General features: G+C 38.0%; 1 protein-coding gene across 1 annotated transcript; it reads left to right on the top strand.

Annotated features, from left to right (window-relative positions):
- Positions 1 to 5335: 5335 nt before the first annotated feature.
- LOC128658023 (gastrula zinc finger protein XlCGF57.1-like) lies at positions 5336 to 18438 on the top strand. Its single transcript, XM_053712465.1, has 2 exons — positions 5336 to 5648; positions 16769 to 18438. The coding sequence occupies exons 1-2, from the start codon at positions 5336 to 5338 to the stop codon at positions 18145 to 18147; spliced, it is 1692 nt and encodes a 563-aa protein (XP_053568440.1). The 3' UTR covers positions 18148 to 18438.
- The last annotated feature ends 2294 nt before the right edge of the window (positions 18439 to 20732 follow it).

The following is a 20732-nucleotide window of genomic DNA, read 5'->3' as shown; positions in this document are numbered from 1 at the left end:
ATTGACGGCAGTAATGGATAACTCCATAGCAAATATTTTATCCAAGATGCCTGCATTTCAGAGAAAGCGCGATTGCTCTGTTTTAAACACTGTAGAGCAGGAGGGCGCTGATGATAATTGCTCTGTCATACCCTCACACCAATCTGAAGTGGCCATGAGGGAGGTTTTGTCAGATGGGGAAATTTCTGATTCAGGTAGAATTTCTCAACAGGCAGAACCTGATGTTGTGACATTTAAATTTAAATTAGAGCATCTCCGCGCACTGCTTAAGGAGGTGCTATCTACTCTGGATGATTGTGACAACCTGGTCATTCCAGAAAAATTATGCAAGATAGACACGTTCCTAGAGGTTCCGGTGCACCCCGACGCTTTTCCTATACCCAAGCGGGTGGCGGACATAGTGAATAAGGAGTGGGAGAAGCCCGGCATACCTTTTGTCCCCCCTCCTATATTTAAGAAATTATTTCCTATGGTCGACCCCAGAAAGGACTTATGGCAGACAGTCCCTAAGGTCGAGGGGGCAGTTTCTACACTAGCCAAGCGCACTACTATTCCTATCGAGGATAATTGTGCTTTCAAAGATCCTGTGGATAAAAAATTGGAGGGTTTGCTTAAAAAGATTTTTGTACAGCAAGGTTACCTCCTGCAACCTATTTCGTGCATTATTCCTGTCACTACAGCAGCGTGGTTCTGGTTCGAGGAACTAGAAAAGTCGCTCAGTAGAGAGACTCCGTATGAGGAGGTTATGGACAGAATTCACGCACTTAAGTTAGCTAATTCCTTTATTTTAGATGCCGCTTTGCAGTTAGCTAGATTAGCGGCGAAAAATTCAGGGTTTGCAATTGTGGCGTGCAGAGCGCTCTGGCTAAAGTCTTGGTCAGCGGATGTATCTTCCAAGACAAAATTGCTTAATATCCCTTTCAAGCGTAAAACCCTTTTTGGGCCAGAATTGAAAGAGATTATCTCAGACATCACTGGGGGTACAAGATAGGCCTTTCAAGGCCAAGAATAAGTCTAATTTTCGTTCCTTTCGCAATTTCAGGAACGGACCGGCCTCCAACTCTGCAGCCTCTAGACAGGAGGGTAATGCTTCGCAAACCAAACCAGCTTGGAAACCGATGCAAGGCTGGAACAAGGGTAAGCAGGCCAAGAAGCCTGCTGCTGCTACCAAAACAGCATGAAGGAGTAGCCCCCGATCCAGGACCGGATCTAGTAGGGGGCAGACTCTCTCTCTTCGCTCAGGCTTGGGCAAGAGATGTTCAGGATCTCTGGGCACTAGAAATAGTTTCTCAGGGTTATCTTCTGGAATTCAAGGAACTACCCCCAAGGGGAAGGTTCCACATGTCTCACTTATCTTCAAACCAAATAAAGAGACAGGCATTCTTACATTGTGTAGAAGACCTGTTAAAAATGGGAGTGATACACCCAGTTCCAGCTGTGGAACAAGGACTGGGGTTTTACTCAAATCTGTTTGTAGTTCCCAAAAAAGAGGGAACCTTCAGACCAATTCTGGATTTAAAGATCCTAAACAAATTTCTCAGAGTCCCATCGTTCAAAATGGAAACTATTCGAACGATTTTACCTACAATCCAGGAGGGTCAATTTATGACTACCGTGGATCTAAAGGATGCGTATCTACATATTCCTATCCACAAAGATCATCATCAGTTCCTAAGGTTCGCCTTTCTGGACAAACATTACCAGTTTGTGGCTCTCCCATTCGGGCTAGCCACTGCTCCAAGGATTTTCACAAAGGTGCTCGGGTCCCTTCTAGCGGTTCTAAGACCAAGGGGCATTGCAGTGGCACCTTACTTGGACGACATTCTGATACAAGCGTCGTCTCTTTCAAAGGCAAAGGCTCACACAGACATCGTTCTGGCCTTTCTCAGATCTCACGGGTGGAAGGTGAACATAGAAAAAAGTTCCCTGTCTCCGTCGACAAGAGTTCCTTTCTTGGGGACAATAATAGATTCTTTAGAAATGAAGATTTTCCTGACAGATGTCAGAAAGTCAAAACTTCTAAACGCTTGTCAAGTTCTTCACTCTGTTCCACGACCTTCCATAGCTCAGTGCATGGAAGTAGTAGGGTTGATGGTTGCAGCAATGGACATAGTTCCTTTTGCGCGAATTCATCTAAGACCATTACAACTGTGCATGCTGAAAAAGTGGAATGGGGACTATACAGACTTGTCTCCAGTGATTCAAGTAGATCAGAAGACCAGAGACTCACTCCGTTGGTGGCTAACCCAGGATCACCTGTCCCAGGGAATGAGCTTCCGCAGACCAGAGTGGGTTATCGTCACGACCGACGCCAGTCTAGTGGGCTGGGGCGCGGTCTGGGACTCCCTGAAAGCTCAGGGTCTATGGTCTCGGGAAGAGTCTCTTCTCCCGATAAACATTCTGGAACTGAGAGCGATATATAAAATACTCTCAGGGCTTGGCCTCAACTAGCAAAGGCCAGATTCATAAGATTCCAATCAGACAACATGACGACTGTTGCTTACATCAACCATCAGGGGGGAACAAGGAGTTCCCTGGCGATGAGAGAAGTGACCAAAATCATAAAATGGGCGGAGGATCACTCCTACCACCTATCTGCGATCCACATCCCAGGAGTGGAAAACTGGGAGGCGGATTACCTGAGTCGTCAGACATTCCATCCGGGGGAGTGGGAACTCCACCCAGAGATTTTTGCCCAGTTGACCCAATTATGGGGCATTCCAGACATGGATCTGATGGCGTCTCGTCAGAACTTCAAGGTTCCTTGCTACGGGTCCAGATCCAGGGATCCCAAGGCGACTCTAGTGGATGCATTAGTAGCGCCTTGGACCTTCAACCTAGCTTATGTGTTTCCACCGTTTCCTCTCATTCCCAGGCTGGCAGCCAGGATTAAACAGGAGAGGGCCTCTGTGATTTTGATAGCTCCTGCGTGGCCACGCAGGACTTGGTATGCAGACCTGGTGAATATGTCATCGGCTCCACCATGGAAGCTACCTTTGAGACAGGATCTTCTAGTACAGGGTCCATTCGAACATCCAAATCTAGTTTCTCTCCAGCTGACGGCTTGGAAATTGAACGCTTGATTTTATCTAAGCGTGGGTTTTCGGATTCTGTGATAGATACTCTGGTACAAGCTAGAAAACCTGTAACTAGAAAAATTTACCATAAAATATGGAAAAGATATATCTGTTGGTGTGAATCCAAGGGATTCTCATGGAGTAAGATTAAAATTCCCAGGATCCTTTCCTTTCTCCAAGAAGGTTTGGATAAGGGATTATCAGCGAGTTCTCTAAAAGGACAGATTTCTGCTTTATCTGTCTTGTTACACAAACGACTGGCAGCTGTGCCAGATGTTCAAGCTTTTGTTCAGGCTTTGGTCAGGATCAAGCCTGTTTACAGACCTTTGACTCCTCCCTGGAGTCTGAATTTAGTTCTTTCAGTTCTTCAAGGGGTTCCGTTTGAACCTCTACATTCCATAGATATCAAGATGTTATCTTGGAAAGTTCTCTTTTTGGTTGCTATTTCTTCTGCTAGAAGAGTTTCTGAGTTATCTGCTCTGCAGTGTAATCAGCCCTATCTGGTGTTCCATTCAGATAAGGTTGTTTTGCGTACTAAACCTGGTTTCCTTCCAAAGGTTGTTTCCAACAAGAATATTAACCAGGAAATAGTTGTGCCTTCTTTGTGTCCGAATCCAGTTTCAAAGAAGGAACGTTTGTTACATAATTTAGATGTAGTACATGCTTTAAAGTTCTATTTAGAAGCAACAAAGGATTTCAGACAAACGTCTTCTCTGTTTGTCGTTTATTCTGGCAAGAGGAGAGGTCAAAAAGCTACTGCTACCTCTCTTTCCTTTTGGCTGAAAAGCATCATCCGATTGGCTTACGAGACTGCCGGACGGCAGCCTCCCGAACGAATCACAGCTCACTCTACTAGGGCTGTGGCTTCCACATGGGCCTTCAAGAACGAGGCTTCTGTTGATCAGATATGTAAGGCAGTGACTTGGTCTTCTCTGCACACTTTTGCCAAATTCTACAAATTTGATACTTTCGCTTCTTCGGAGGCTATTTTTGGGAGAAAGGTTTTGCAAGCCGTGGTGCCTTCTGTTTAGGTAACCTGATTGGCTCCCTCCCTTCATCCGTGTCCTAAAGCTTTGGTATTGGTTCCCACAAGTTATGGATGACGCCGTGGACCGGACACACCAATGTTGGAGAAAACAGAATTTATGCTTACCTGATAAATTACTTTCTCCAACGGTGTGTCCGGTCCACGGCCCGCCCTGGTTTTTTAATCAGGTTTGATAAATTTCTTTCTTTAACTACAGTCACCACAGCACCCTATGGTTTCTCCTTTTTTTTTTTCTCCTGTCCGTCGGTCGAATGACTGGGGTGGGCGGAGCCTAGGAGGGACTATATGGACAGCTTTTGCTGTGCTCTTTGCCATTTCCTGTTGGGGAAGAGAATATTCCCACAAGTTATGGATGACGCCGTGGACCGGACACACCGTTGGAGAAAGTAATTTATCAGGTAAGCATAAATTCTGTTTTTTCTAAAGAAAACAGACCCAGTTTGGCTAGCCTCTCCTCATAAGTTAAATTCTCCAATCCCCTTATTAGCTTTGTGGCCCTTCTCTGAATTTTTTGTAGTTCTGCAATATATTTTTTTGCGATCGCTCCCCAGAACTGCACTCTATACTCAAGGTGAGGTCTTACCAGGGCTTTATATAGTGACAGAATTATGCTTTCCTCCCTTGAGTCAATGCCTCTTTTAATACATGCTAGTATCTTATTAGCCTTTGAAGCTGCTGCCATGCATTGTGCACCCATCTTTAGCTTGTTATCTATTACTACTCCCAAATCCCTTTCCTCCTGTGTTTGGCTAAGTCTTGTCCCATTTAAATAATATGTTGCCTGCTTATTTTTACTTCCAAAATGTAGAACCTTGCCTTTTCCCGTATTAAATCTCATTTTCCATTTACCTGCCCATACTTCTAATTTTTGCAGGTCCCTTTGCAACGAAAGTTCATCCTGCTCTGACCTAATGACCTTACTTAACTTAGTATCATCTGCAAAAATAGAGATGTCGCTATTTAATCCTAGCTCCAAGTCATTTATAAAAATATTTAAAAGAGGTTGGGGCGGAGCCGGGAGCCGTTGCAGTAAGACGTGTTTTGGAGAGGCTCCTGATTTTACATTGCATTTATTTAATTTTTCTGAGGAATAATGCTTGAACACTAAAAATAATGGCAGTCTGAAGTGAGATACTACTGTGAACTTCAATTGGGAGCATAATTAAAAAAGTTTGGAACAACTTTCCGCTTGGATTATACCGCTTCTGTTATGGAGGACTGCACCTACATCGAGATACAGGCTCTGCTTCTGGAATACGAGCAACTAATACTCAACAGATTTGACTGCCTAATTGCAGTTATAGAAGCGGTAAGCTCAAAAAATAAGCTCAATGAACTTGGTGTGACGGGAGAGGCAGTTTGCCGTGTGCAGCTTGATGCCATGCAGTTGGCTGCGGGAGATGCTCCCTTCGTGCCTGTCCTATCTAAGAGGGAGTGGGGGCGGACCAAGCCCGGGATAGATTACAACTCACAGGCACCCGAAAGAACCATTCACGTGAGCAGTGAGGCTCCCACTGAAAGATGTGAGATGGTGGGAACTGACGATGCCTGCCCTGGAGGGCTTTACGTATGTATGATTTGGAGTTCTTCATGGTTGGGGGACCGGAGTCACGCTGCACAGGGCTTCTACTCCTGGACATAGCCACAATGATCTTACAAGGCGGGGGGGGGGCACGTGGCGTTCTGGCACCCATGTCAAAATTGGAGTTGGGTGAAGTTTCAGGCGCGACAGGGGATGCCAAATGCTCAGGCCCAGTATCTCCTTTTGACCCTAGCATGCGCCCCTTAATGAGTTCAGAACATTGATACTTACCTGAGAATCTCCACTGTTGGATCTGAGGATTCTGCACGCATGAAAACTAACGCCTGAAGCTGTGTAGATTTTGCATCCACAATTAGATCCCCCATCGCAATAAAGTTGGAGTAGGTTGATATCTCTTGCCCACCACATGGCTATAGATTGCCAACCTAATGAACTGTGGAACCCCTGTGCTGATTGTCCATCTCTCCTGCTTCATGACGGCAATGCGGCCTGAGACTTTATTAGGGAGACCTTATAATTTTCCTACTGATGCACATAGCCCTTGGTCCCAGAGTGCCTGCAAGTATGGTCACGGTGGGACTTCTTGATCTAAGCGGCACTGGGCATAGGATGTTTAATGTGGGACAATGTATGAGGGACTACCTTTACTACTGAGACTAGAGGGGATTCATCTTTACTGCCCCATATATACATGGCTTTGAAGTCCCTAACACAGTCTTATATAGTACTTAATTATATACATATTTAAGATAGAATGTTTGTTTTAGTTTATTCTTACTTACAGTGTGTGTATTGGTTGTTTAAGCACTCACGCAGCAATGAGAGTTTTTGAGTGATCTTCTGGAGGGGTGAGTAGGACCATACATGCAATTTCCCTAACATGTTACAAGATCTATTTCACTTTACCATTATATTTTGAGGCCCAGGATTACTTGCAGTGAAAATGTAATATTTTTTTTTTAGGACCCAAGTGATGTCGTATATGCTCCAAATTTATTATAGCTTCTGGACCCATTAAATATCCGTATAATAGTTGAAGCTGAGAAATCTATATTAATGAAGATTAATATCTAATAATGTGTGGATTTTGATGACTGGGTCCCCTCTGTGTGTCTCTTTTGTGTAGAACTAAAGGAGTTTCTGTGTGTATTATATGCCCTAGTATTTTATATCGCATCATTACTTGTTTCTGCCCTTTATTATCCCTTCTATTATAGGAAACTATCTCTTTTTGCATGTGTGGAATATCTCTCTCACATTTGTTTGTACTGGCTAATGTGTGGATCTGTGTCCCTTTTCATGCTTGGCTCTGACAATTTATAAATGTAAGGCGATCTATCTCTATACTGTTTGTGAGTTAATTCAGTTAATTATATCATATTATTAGATAGATACTAAGCCCAGCATCCTTGGAGTCTTTATTGTGTGAATTTTGAGTACTCTTGGCTTTTCGATCCGCAGTCCCCCCCCCCCCCTGTGAGGTAAGGGATAATTAGCTTATCCTCCATACTCTCTTTTTGGCAGAGTTATGCAGTCTATATGCCCTATTCGTGGAACCTTTGTTTTCGTTTGTATCTGTCTTAGAGTGAAATAGGCTGTCCGGATCTCAATACTGAAAGGTTCAGCATGAATATTCTTGTGTGTCCCACTGTCTGCAGCTTGTTCATCCCTATAGGTTAGATATAACGTTACTGTCAGCTCATTATATATCTGAGGTATGTTTTTGACTTTGTGGTATGATGTTTGGGGTTCAAGGGTTATAGGTGTGGTCAATATATTTGTTTCATATGTACTTCTGCGAGTTGAATCTTGTTGATGGGCCTAGTTGGTATAGGTGACAATGTGGTATCTTATTAGAAATGAATGCCCTGGGTGACATACTCGCTCCTTAACTACAAGCTTTTGCCACTCTTACCAGGGTTTATAACCACAGATTAAATTAAATACTGCTAGCTGTAGCAACTCTTATAGTGACTACCATCTAGGACGATATATTTACTTAATTGCCCTCAGGCGATCTCAGAGTCATATAATCCTGATTGCCTTCTATATCAAGATAGTCTACTAATCCTTTGGTCCTGTGATCTCTAATTTTAGTTTCTCTGACCTTGTGTTACTCTTAAAAAGGTGAACAGTTATATTCCTTTAAATATATTAGCACTCAGATTTATCTGGGAAGTAACCCTTGCACTCTGGTTTTTCTGACACAGTGGTGATTACTTATATTTTTAATAATGTCATGTTTATTTCTATGACCTCCTTCAATCTTACTTTTAGTTTTTTGGGCCTACCCATGGCCTTTGAAGGTATGGAAGGAGAAAGCTGAGTGCAGGCCTAAAGGGGCCTGTACTACCCAAAAATCCTCTGATTAGTAATATATATTTATTGGGGTTCTAAAGTGGCCTCAGCTATTTATGAGGAAAAAGAGGGTGTTATTTGGTTTGCTCCTCAATCGCCTTTTATATGACTTATGTTTCACTTATTAACGCTATGAAAATGATATAATGAGAAATATACTCGTCAATAGGATTTTATGTATCTGTATATGTACGCTATCTGTGTTACCATCTAATATGCCTCGTGTTTAATTGGGCAAACTGTATTTTGTTGTAATTTTGTTATACCCTCAATAAAAAACTTTATTAAAAAAAAAGAATAGGGCCCAGCACTGATCCCTGGGGTACTCCACTGATTACCTTTGTCCAATCTGAGTATGATCCATTTACTACTACTCGTTGCTCCCTATATTTTATCCAGTTATTTATCCACAAACTAACATTTTCAGCTATTCCCAGTCCCTTAATTTTGTGCATTAATCTCTCATGTGGCACTGTATCAAACTCCTTTGCAAAATCTAAGTATATCACATCAACTGATTCCCCTTTATCTATATTTTTACTTACTTCCTCATAGAATCTAATTAGATTAGTTTGACATGATCTATTTCTCATAAAACCATGCTGATTAGAACTCATAATCTTGTTTACACGAATATGGTCATCAATATAATCCTTTATAATCCCTTCAAATATCTTCCCCACTATTGATGTCAGACTAACTGGTCTATAGCTTCCTGGATCATCCCTACTTCCCTTTTTGAAGAGTGGCACCACATCAGCTTTACGCCAATCCTTGGGCACTATGCCTGAGGATAATGAGTCTTGAAACCTTAAGAGTAGAGGTTTGTCTATAACAGTGCTAAGTTCCCTCAACACCCTTGGGTGTATTCCATCTGGGCCTGGAATTTTATTTACCTTAATATTATCCAATTTGTTCTTGATATCCTCTATACATAACCCAATTAATTGTATGGGCTGGCATGTTCTATTTTGTTCCAAAGTATCATCCAATGGTTCCTCTCTTGTGTATACTGAGGAAAAAAACTGGTTTAGTATCTAAGCCTTCTCCTTGTCACTGTTAATCATGCTACCCTCCCCGCATTTTAATGTACCTATATTGTCTTACTTAGATTTTTTGCTATTTATGTACTTAAAGAATCTTTTAGGGTTAGATTTAGAATCCTTTGCAATTAATTTTTCATTTTCAATATTGGATAATTTGATTGCTTTTTTGCATGCTTTGTTACATTCCTTATAAATATGGAATTTTGAGTGTGTACTATTTTCTTTGAATAATTTAAATGCCCTACGTTTTTTCCTAATTTCTCTTAACACATTTATATTCAGCCACATTGGCTTGGATTTTTTATTTTTATAACCATATGGTATTTGTTGATATGTATATTTATTTAACAAAGTTTTAAATGTTATTCATTTATCCTCTGTATTTTTATTAGAGAATACTTTGTCCCAATTTATGTTATTTAATGATTTCCTTAAATCGTTTCATTTTGCTTTCTTAAAATTAAAAGTCTTGGTTAAACCTTTAAGACACTGCTTATGAAAAGAAATTTCAAATGTGACCATGTTATGATCACTGTTACCCAAATGTTCTTTGACTTCTATGTTTGATATTATATCTGTATTATTTGATAGCACTAAATCAAATATAGCGTTACTCCTAGTTGACTCCTCTATTAATTGTGACAAGAAGTTATCCCTGAGAACATTTATTAATCTATCCCCCTTAGCTGAATTACTAGTTTCATTGGCCCAGTTTATATCAGGGTAGTTAAAATCTCCCATAATTACAGCACTGTTATTAGCAGCCTTACCTATTTGTATTAGTAGTTGAGTTTCATCCAGGTCACTAATGTTGGGGGGCTTGTAGCATGTTCCTAAATCGTGTCTAAAAAGAAACAAATTTATCAGGTAAGCATAAATTTTCTTTTTTTCTTTATTGCCTCATCTAATTCCTAGTTCTATTTTTTGAATGCCAAAGCATCTGACTTTAGATTGCTTGGATTGATGGTTGAGGAGAAAATGTTTTGCTACTGAAGTGATCTTTTTGCCATCTTTTCGGTCTTTTTCTGCATTTTTGATGTTTCTTAAATCCTCCTGTAGTCTCGTCCTGATTTTCCTTATTGTCATACCCACATACATTTTCTCACAATTGCACTTTAGAGCATAGATCACTACTTCTGTATGACAGTTTATATGCGCATTGAATTTATGGTATTTGTGATGTATTTCATTTTGACCATGGAGCTGCATGTACGGCATGTTCCACATTTAACTGAACCAGGAACTAGAGTGCTTCTGGTTTTAAGGCATTTGTAGTGACTTGGGCTTACCATGTCTTTTAGATTTTTGGCTCTTCTGTAACCCACTTGAATTTTTTGTCCCAGAATTGTAGAAACTATTGGGTCAGATTTTAATATATGCCAATTTGCATTCATGATTTATAGAATTTCTCTGGAGTTTGGGTTATATGTGGTATTAAATCTGACATGGGCTACCCTTAGCAAGGCCCTGTGCAAGACAAATTTGTAGCCCCCCCCAGCGCAGCCTCCTTAGTCCCCAGCACTGGCATGACGGCCCTGCTTGTGGGCAGTGTTTGTCTGTTCACGGTGTATGGCTAAGAAGCTCAAGGGTGGAGTCAGGCATTCTATGGGCATAGCAAGTCAGTATGGTTTTGGGAAATCTTTGGAAATTGCTGGGTGATAGTGAGATGTTTCTAGGGGAGTTTAGATTTCACTTTGTGCATCTGGGACATAAACTGAGTGAAACATCAGGAAAGAACCAGCAAGTCTGCAATATATGGTGCTGATCTGAGAACATTAGTTATATCTGTTATTGGTGTAAAATACAAACAGGAACAAGCTGTAAATATATATTCTGGGCTACATTTATCAATTTGAGGATGGACAAAATTCACCTTATGAACCAGTCCGCATTTCATAGTAAATTTTGGGATGCATTTTTTCCTCCATATTTATCATTGAACGATTGTGCAACGCTGTCTCACCCCCAAGTTCTCATGTCTAGTTAGTCACCCTGGTCGAATGAGTAGCTCAAATTCATTAGTACAACAATGAGAGTACATGGTAGCAGCTTCACTTGTAAAACATTGTTGCCTGCTACCAATTGCTCCACTATTGTTGTACTTGTGAAGTCTGTAATTAGTGTGCGCACTGTTTGCACGCAGTTGATCAAAAGCCAAATTCTACCATAGTGTGTTTAAACATTCATATTGCAATCTTATTAAACAAACTATTTTTTAAGAACTATAAAACAAAAAATATTAATATCGGTACTATATTTCTTTATGTAACCTCGCCCAAGACAGCAACAAAGTGTGGCAGGATCAGTTACTAAGCTATATTCTATCAGTGCTCTATAGGCACCAGAATATCAGATTGAGAGCAGTTCAGACCGATGGATGCGCATTAGTATACTATGGGTTTTTATATCATAAAACAACATTCAGTTTACTGATAAATGCTTACGCAGTCCTTGTAAAAAGATTTAAAAATGGCCTGAGCATTAGAGGAACGTCGCTACTTATCCCCCAGGGTATGAGATGCTACTTAATTTGCTTGAGTAACATCCTGAAATTATGTGAAATATTCTTAATAGACCCTACTGTTCATATCAATGTACACAATTCTTAAAGGGATAGTCTACTCGAGAAGTTGTATTGTTTAAAAACATAGATAATCCCTTTATTACTTAGTCCCCAGTTTTCCATAACCAACATGGTTATATTAATACAATTAATTTTACCTCTGTGATTACCTTGTATCTAAGCCTCTGCAGACTTTCCCGTTATTTCAGTTCTTTTGACAGACTTGCATTTTAGCCAATCCACGCCCTCTCATAAGTAACTTCACGGTGTGAGAACAATGCTATCCATATGGTACACATGAACTAACCCCCTCTAGCTGTAACAAACTGTCGGATGCAATTAGCTTAGAAATTAGCATTTGACCCTACCTAGGTTAATCTTTTAACTAAGAATACCAAAAGAACAAAGAAAAATGTGACGATAAAAGTAAATTGGAAAGTTGTTTAAAATTGCATACCCTATCTGAATCATGAAAGTTTAATTTTGACTAGACTATCCCTTTAAGTTAAAGGGACACACAAGTCAAAACTATATTTTCATGATTCAGACAGCACATTCAAGTTAAACAACTTTCCAATTTTCTTCCATTAACACAATGTGCACAGTCTTTTTTATATTTACACTTTTTGAAGAATATACGTATATGCATTTGTGATTGGCTGTATAATGAAGAAGTTGATGCATCTGAAATGATATACTGTATGCTTGCAGTCAACAGTGAGTCTACATCCCCTATTATCTTAAAGGGACAGTCTAGTGGAAAATTGTTCTTGTTTAAAAAGATAGATAATCCCTTTATTACCAATTCCCCAGTTTTCCATAACCAACACTGTTATATTAATATACCTTTTACCTCTATGATTACCTGCATCTAAGACCCTGCAGGCTTCCCCTTATCTCATTGCTTTTTGCAAACTTGCATTTTAGCCAATTAGTGTTGGTTCCTGAATAACCATTATCATTCTCCACGGGAATGAGCCCAATGTTATCTGTATGGCACACACGAACCAGCACTGTCTGGCTGTAAAAAACTAATAAAATGCACTGAGATAAGAGGCGGACTTTAGGTGCTTAGAAAGCCGCAAATGTATAAGTTATAAAGTATATTAATATAACAATGTTGATTATGCAAAGCTGGTGAATATGTAGTAAGGGCATTATCTTTCTTTTTAATCAATAAAAAAAAAATCAAGTAGACTGTCCCTTTTTAATAAACCCACGGCTTTTTGGATTCAGATTAGTGCTCTATGGCACAATTAAGGAAGCTGTTCTTAGATATCAATATGGCTTTCTGTAAATGGATCACCAATACTGTCTCCCACCATACTCCCTGAATATTGGAAAGGGGGCTCACTCAGCAGGAAAAACAAAGAATAAGGGGCACAGGCTATAGGAATCATACTTAAAGGGAAAGTAAACATAAAAATAATGTGCAGCATTATGTAACATTGTCTTAGTGACACCCTGGGGGGGGGGGGAAATATTTGCAAGATCTTAGCCCCCAAAGTTATACTTACCTTGTTTTCCTCACCAGCCTCTTCTGATCAGGGCTTCTTTTCAAAAGCCTGTCATGTGATTAGACAGCGTGCCCAATCACAGTATTGAACAAAATGTAGTGCTCCCACTCTGCGTAACGCTTTATTGATTAGACAACGTGCCTGTGACGCTCTTTTGAAAAGAAGGACTGGATCAGAAGAGGCTGGCAAGGAAAATAAGGTAAATGTGAGGGCTAAATCTTGCATATCTTTATTTTTTCCCAAGGTGTCACATAGTGCAGAATTATGTTCCATTATTTTTTACATTTCCATTAAGTATCAAACCTTTAGCAGTACATAAAACCCACTCAATTTCAACCCAAAGTAAGACCACATTCTATACTCACAGTTTCTTCTGTATTGCTAAGGTTAATACACACACCACCTCTCAATGGTGTCTGGACAGCACATAAAAGGGGAGGGGGCACATGCATACCCCCCAACAGTTACCAGAGTGTTTTGTCTTTAAAGGGGCAGTATACACCCATTTTCATATAACTGCATGTAATAGACACTATTAAAAAGAATAATATGCACAGATACTGATCTAAATATCCGGTATAAAACCTTTTAAAAACTTACTTAAAAGCTCCCAGTTTGGCACTGTTGAAAAGCTTAGGCTGGGACACCCACTGAAATGGGCTGTAAAGCAAAAAAGAGCAGACACTCCCCTCCCCCCTCCTCTCCTGCATATGAAAAGACCCTTTATAAAAACAGGAGCAAGCTGGCGTAGGTAGACAACAGTCTACTTCTAAAACTTTGGGACTTGGTTAGGAGTTTGAAAATCAGCACAATTTTATTTAAAAATAAGCAAAACTATATAAACAAAAAAAAATAAACCTGCGTGGGCTATATAAATGGATCATCTACAAAACATTTATGCGCCGGATTACAAGCGCATGGTTGCGTAAACAGAGAATGCGGGTGCTAGCATGGCCTGCCTGTAGTCCTTACCTGTCTGTGATTGAGAATGTGTGGTGCATTATGAAGCGCAAAATAAGGCAACTTAGGACCTGTACTGTTGCGCAGCTGAAGGCATGCATAATGGATGAATGGGGGAAAGTTCTGCTTGCTAAATTAACCAACTGGTGTCTTCAGTGCCCAAATGCTTAATAAGAGTTATTAAAAGAAAAGGTGATGTTACACAGTGATAAACAGTCGACTGCTCCAACTTTTTTGTAGTGTGTTGCAGTCATCAGATTTGATATGAGTGTATATTTTAAAAAATACATTTTCATAAAATAAAGCATCAATTAATGTGTTAATAATGTGTTTTCGATATTATACAGGGTGAATTAAACTTTTAAATGGCTTTTTTTTTTTTTATATATATATATATATATACTATCCTAACTTTTTGGGGTTGTAGATTCAGTCGCCATGAGACTTTGACGGTGCAGAGAATGCTGAAGCTACTTTCAGCTTGTGCAAATCTTCAGTTAGCTCCTTTTCCTTCTGTAGCTTCAGATTGTTATCCCTTTTGTTCAGTTCCACATAAGATCTCTCCAGCTTTGTATGCTTCGTCAGTGCTGCAGGGATTACACTTAGTTATCTCAGAAGATTCTTCTGGATTTCAGAGGAAGCCAATCCCTTTCGTAGTGGATAAATCATCAGTTCATTGTTCTAGGGGCATCTTTTGTCCATCCAGTTTAGACGGTAATTACAAAAGAAGTCTTTCGGGTTGGAGCACAGTGAGTTTGGTCACCTTGGGATGCAAGTTACCAATAAATGTTCTGGAACTCTGTGGCATTGTCCTCTCCTGAATAAAATAGTCAGTGTCACAACAGTGGCCTACATCAATCTTCAAGGGGGAACTCTGTTCCCTGGCGATGAGGGCAGTGTCCCGAATTATGTCTTGGGCAGAGATCAATTCTTGTACATATTCCAGGAGTGAGCAGTTGGGAAGCAGATTTTCTCAGTCGCCAATCTCTTCATCCAGGGGAGTGGTCTCTTCATCTGGAAGTTTTCAGTCAAATTGGGAATCTGTAAGGTCTTTTAGAAATAGATATGATGGCTTCTAAGTTGAACAACAAGCTTTCAGCTTGGCCTTGCAGAACTTGGTTTGCTGATCTAGTTCAGGTGTCCAGTTGTCCTCTTTGACTTATTCCTCTGTGCCACAACCTTCTGTCTCAAGGTCCATTTTTTCATCAGGATCTAAAAACTCTAAACTTGATGGCTTGGAGATTGAATGCTTAGTTTTAAGACAGAGAGGTTTTTCTGATTCTGTCATTGAGACTTGTTTGAAGCTTTTGATTCATAAAACTTACTTGGATGCAGGACAGTCTCCTCCTAAATATATTAATGCCCACTTTACTAGGTCAGTTACTACTTCCTGGGCTTTTAAGAATTAGGCATCTGTTGATCAACTTTGCAAGGGAGCTAATTGATCTTCTTTACATACCTTTACTAAATTCTACCATTTTCTTTGTTTGTGTTATTGCTTCTTCTGAAGGAAAGTCCTTCAGGCACTTGTTTCTGGACATTAAATGTTTTTGTGTATATTTCATGTTTTTGCACCATATAAAAAAGATATAAGAAGAACAGAGTAAAACAAATTGGAAAAAAAAGATATATATGAAAAAAAAGAAAATATTAAAAATATATATATTTATATATAGCTAGTTTAGAAATTGAGTAATTATTTCCTGTACCACTCTTATTACTCGTCCCCCCCCCCCCCAGCTCAGGTATTAGTTTCCCTGGAGTATGCTTACCTAATAAATTAATTTATATTATGGTGGTGAGAGTCCACGAGGCAAGAGTCCATTTTTGATAGTTTTTTACTTTTGTAGTTGTGCTCAGCAGTTTAATGCTCCTTTAACTACACTAAAATGCTTGAAGGGACATGAAACCCATTTTTTTTTCTAATTTACTTCTATAATAAAAAATGTTCATTCTTTCTGTATCTTTTGTTGAACAGCAGGGATATAAGCTCAGGAGGGTGCACATGCCTGGAGCACTATATGGCATTGGTTAGGAAAGAATGTTAGTGCTTCAGACACCTACCTAGGTAGCTCTTCAACAAAGAATACCATTAAAACAAAGCAAACTTAATAATAAAAGTAAACTTTTTTTAAATTCTATTCTTTGTGCACACAAGCAATAGTTTTAAAGAGCAGTTTTGTTACTGAAGTCATTTATTGCTGAAATGTTGTGTGAACATCATTATAAAAACTTTTTTTTTTGTATAAAATGATAAACAGATGTGTATAAAATCTCCATTACAAGTAAACTGGATCTGATACGAAAGCAACATTGTAAAAAATAAAGCTGAATACTTTGTACACAAAGGAGGCTAAAATAATTTGTATTACATTATCCATAAACACAAGTTAAAAGCTGTAATTAAATTAAAAGAAAAAAAATAGGTTAAATTACAACAGAATTTGTTTCAGTGATTGGTATGCTGAGGATATACTCCCTAGTGTCCAGTAAAATGCCCTTAAGCCTTAGCATGGAGGCTGGGAAAATGTTTAGTAGTCATAGCCAACCTCACCTCCCTCCCTGTAGGAAAATCTAATTCATAACTGCTAAAAGTTTCTCAAAATAAAATATCATTAATAAATAACATTAATCTCAATGTATTTGTTTTCACCAGGTGGATTCACAAGCTGCAATAAGCCTAGTCATGATCAGAGTGCTGGTGCTTCTTTTAATCTTCTTCAACATCAAACAAACTTTATTAGAAATTTATGTTCGGAGTGTGGGAAATGTTTTACAAGAAAATCATATCTTATTGCTCATCAGAAAGTTCATACAGGAGAAAGAAGATTTTCATGTTCTGATTGTGGGAAATGTTTTACCTGGAAGTCAGCCTTTATTAACCATCTTAAACATCATAGAGGAGAAAGCAAATTTTCATGTTCTGAATGTGGAAACTGTTTTACAAGGAAATCAAGTCTTATTGCTCATTGTAAAATTCATACAGGCGAAAGAAGATTTTCATGTTCTGATTGTGGGAAATGTTTTACCTGGAAGTCAGCCTTTATTAACCATCTTAAAATTCATACAGGAGAGAAAGAATTTTCATGTTCTGAATGTGGAAAATGTTTTACAAGGAATTCAAGTCTCATTGCTCATCAGAAAATTCATACAGGAGTAAGAGAATTTTCATGTTCTGAATGTGGGAAATGTTTTAACCAGAAATCAAATCTTATTTCTCATCAGAAAATCCATACAGGTGAAAGAGCATTTTCATGTTCTGAATGTGAGAAATGTTTTAACCAGAAATCGCATCTTATTTCTCATCAGAAAATTCATACAGGAGAAAGAGACTTTCCATGTTCTGAATGTGAGAAATGTTTTAACCAGAAATCACATCTTATTTCTCATCAGAAAATCCATACAGGAGAAAGAGAATTTTCATGTTCTGAGTGTAGGAAATGTTTTAGTTGTAAATCACAGCTTATTTATCATCAGAAAATTCATACAGGAGAGAAAGAATTTTCATGTTCTGAATGTGGGAAATGTTTTACCTGGAAATCAACTCTTATTGACCATCTTAAAATTCATACAGGAGAAAGAGAATGTTCATGCTCTGAATGTGGGAAATGTTTTACCAAGAAGTCACAGCTTATTAGGCATCAAAAAATTCATACAGGAGAGAGAGAATTTTCATGTTCTGAATGTGGGAAATGTTTTACCTGGAAATCAAGTCTTATTGACCATCTTAAAATGCATACAGGAGAGAAAGAATGTTCATGTTCTGAATGTGGGAAATTTTTTACCAAGAAGTCACAGCTTATTAGGCATCAAAAAATTCATACGGGAGAGAAATCATTTTCATGTTCTGAATGTGGTAAATGTTATACCTGGAAATCAAGTCTTATTGACCATTTTAAAATTCATACAGGAGAGAGAGAATTTTCATGTTCTGAATGTGGGAAATGTTTTACTCTGAAATCAAATCTTGTTATTCATCAAAAACATCATATTAAAGAGAAAACATTTAGGGCAAGATTACGAGTGACACGCTAACAGTTACATGTTAGCAACAAGGGGTTTATCACGGGTGTTGGAGCATGTCAGGTTTATTTCTCGTATTAACAGTTGAAGGTAAACATGAACGCATGAGCAATTCGTGATTTACACTAGAATTATTACCTTGTCCTCAAAAGTTCTGGTTAACTGTTTTGCTACACTGTAAAGTTGCACAAAACACATAAAAGATACATTCAAATAACACTATCTAATAAACATTATTTTAAAAAATTGCACAAAAAAGTTATAAAGTCTCAAAGAAAAGAGGTCTCAGGTGTTAGGAGAAAAGGCAGGCAAAGGGTTTTAACAAAGAGATACATACATATGCATTTCTAAATATGTATATATATATATATATATATTTATGTGTGTATTTATATATATATGTATGTTTATATGTGTGTACAGTATGTATGGATGTATATTTATATGTGTATTTACTGTAATTTTTTTCCATTTCAATGTTCTGCACATAGCAGAATATGTTCTATGTATTATATATATGTATTATATATATATATATATATATATATATATATATATATATATATATATATATATATATATATATATATATATATATATAGATATATATATATCTCAAAAAAGAGATTATGACGTTAGCGCACAAGACTTCACTATATATAATATATTAAAAATATTAGTAAAACCGTTGTATATCTCGAAGTTACTCAATTCAAAAAAATATATATATTTGGATTAACAATGTAATAGCAAACGTATTTACAATATTAATAGCACAATATAAATTAAATACAATAAAATAAGATCAAATTAACCGCCAAGTTCAATATGTAACCTTTGTATCTGTTATATCCTGTTATATTATTACATACAGTATCTACAGGCAGATTAATCCATAAAATGAGATGTTAATTTCTAATAGTATATTGTGATACCTCTGACGAAGAAGTACTTAACTTTTGGATACTTCGAAATGTGTAAGGTTTGGTGCATAGGGCGACCCGGTCCTGGTAGACGCCTCTGAGAAGTAAAAATCCAGACATTGTTGTTTTACATAACCGGCTCAATAATTGATGCCTATACATATTTCATTTGTTGAGGGTTGTTCTTGTAAGCCTAACCACAATGTGTGTGTTAGACCTTTTTATCTCTAAATAAAACAGTATCACACTATTGCAATTTTGTTTCTCCCTCTCTATATATACTCTACGTATTGACGTGAGAGCTTCCATTGGATGGCAGACTATATCTGCTGTTGAGAGATACAAGATACAAGCCCAGAAATCCGACACTAACTGTGTGGTTGTATAATCTGTAGCCGGAACATTTGGGTTCCTGGAAACAAAGAGATCAATACATAGCATGTTCCTTACCTCATATGATTGAGGTAACAGTCGATGAGTACCGATTTTGCAACCATAGTCAAGGATAAGAATTTATTTATCTGCTGGTTATTATCACAAACTGTGACACGCTTAGATATTCCATTTGGATTGAGCTACACCTAATCCCAGCATATAAGGACATTATTGACTACATAGCGTTGGACTGTTTTTTTAGGAAAACATTTTATTTTATTTTTGATAATTGTTGTCACCTGCTTTTTCCAATAAGTTTTACTTTATTACACCGGTATCACAATATACTATCAGAAATTAACATCTCATTTTATGGATTAATCTGCCTGTAGATACTGTATGTAATAATATAACAGATACAAAGGGTTAGATATTGAACTTGGCGGTTAATTTGATCTTATTTTATTGTATTTCATTTATATTGTGCTATTAATGTTGTAACTAAGTTTGCTATTACATTGTTAATCCAAATATATATATTATTTTGTATTGAGTAACTTATAGATATACAAAGGTTTTACCAATATTTTTAATATTTTTAACATATTATATATATATATATATATATATATATATATATATATATATATAGTGAAGTCTTGTGCGTTCAAGTCATAATCTCTTTTTTTGCTAATAATCCCTTTGGACAGATATTTGGATAATCTTTCCGCCACTGACTTAGCTGCAGAGACTAACTATTAGTATTCTGTTGGATTAAAATTTACCAACAGTTGCTAGATCCTAGAGCAGTCCCAGAGACGTGTTTTTTACCACAATCTCTTTTGTTTTCTTGCTTTTTAATATATATATATATATATATATATATATATAGAGAGAGAGAGAGAGAGAAGCAAAAACTTTTTACTTTCAACTTGTATTACATGTGCTAAACCTTCTAGCGTTAAATAATGCTCCACTTGTAATCTGTCCCTTAATATTGTGAATGTAGGAATTCAACTTCTTAAATGTAGTGGGTGAGCATGGTACTAAAATATAAATTTCTATCCAAAGAGGAGGAGAGTCCACGGCTTCATTCATTACTATTGGGAATTAAGAAACTGGCCACCAGGAGGAGGCAAAGACACCCAAGCCAAAGGCTTAAATACCTCCCCCACTTTACTTATCCGCCAGTCATTCTTTGCCTTTCACCAGGAGGATGGCAGAGGAGTGCCGGAGTTTCATAGTAGTCTCTTATGGAGGGTAGTACTCTTCGCAGTGGGACTGGAGTTTTAAGTAGTC

The sequence above is a fragment of the Bombina bombina genome, chromosome 4 (assembly GCF_027579735.1).
Source record: "Bombina bombina isolate aBomBom1 chromosome 4, aBomBom1.pri, whole genome shotgun sequence".
In the NCBI taxonomy this organism is placed as follows: domain Eukaryota; kingdom Metazoa; phylum Chordata; class Amphibia; order Anura; family Bombinatoridae; genus Bombina; species Bombina bombina.
Note: the sequence above shows the minus strand (reverse complement) of the source record. Positions and strands in the feature narration are given on the sequence as shown.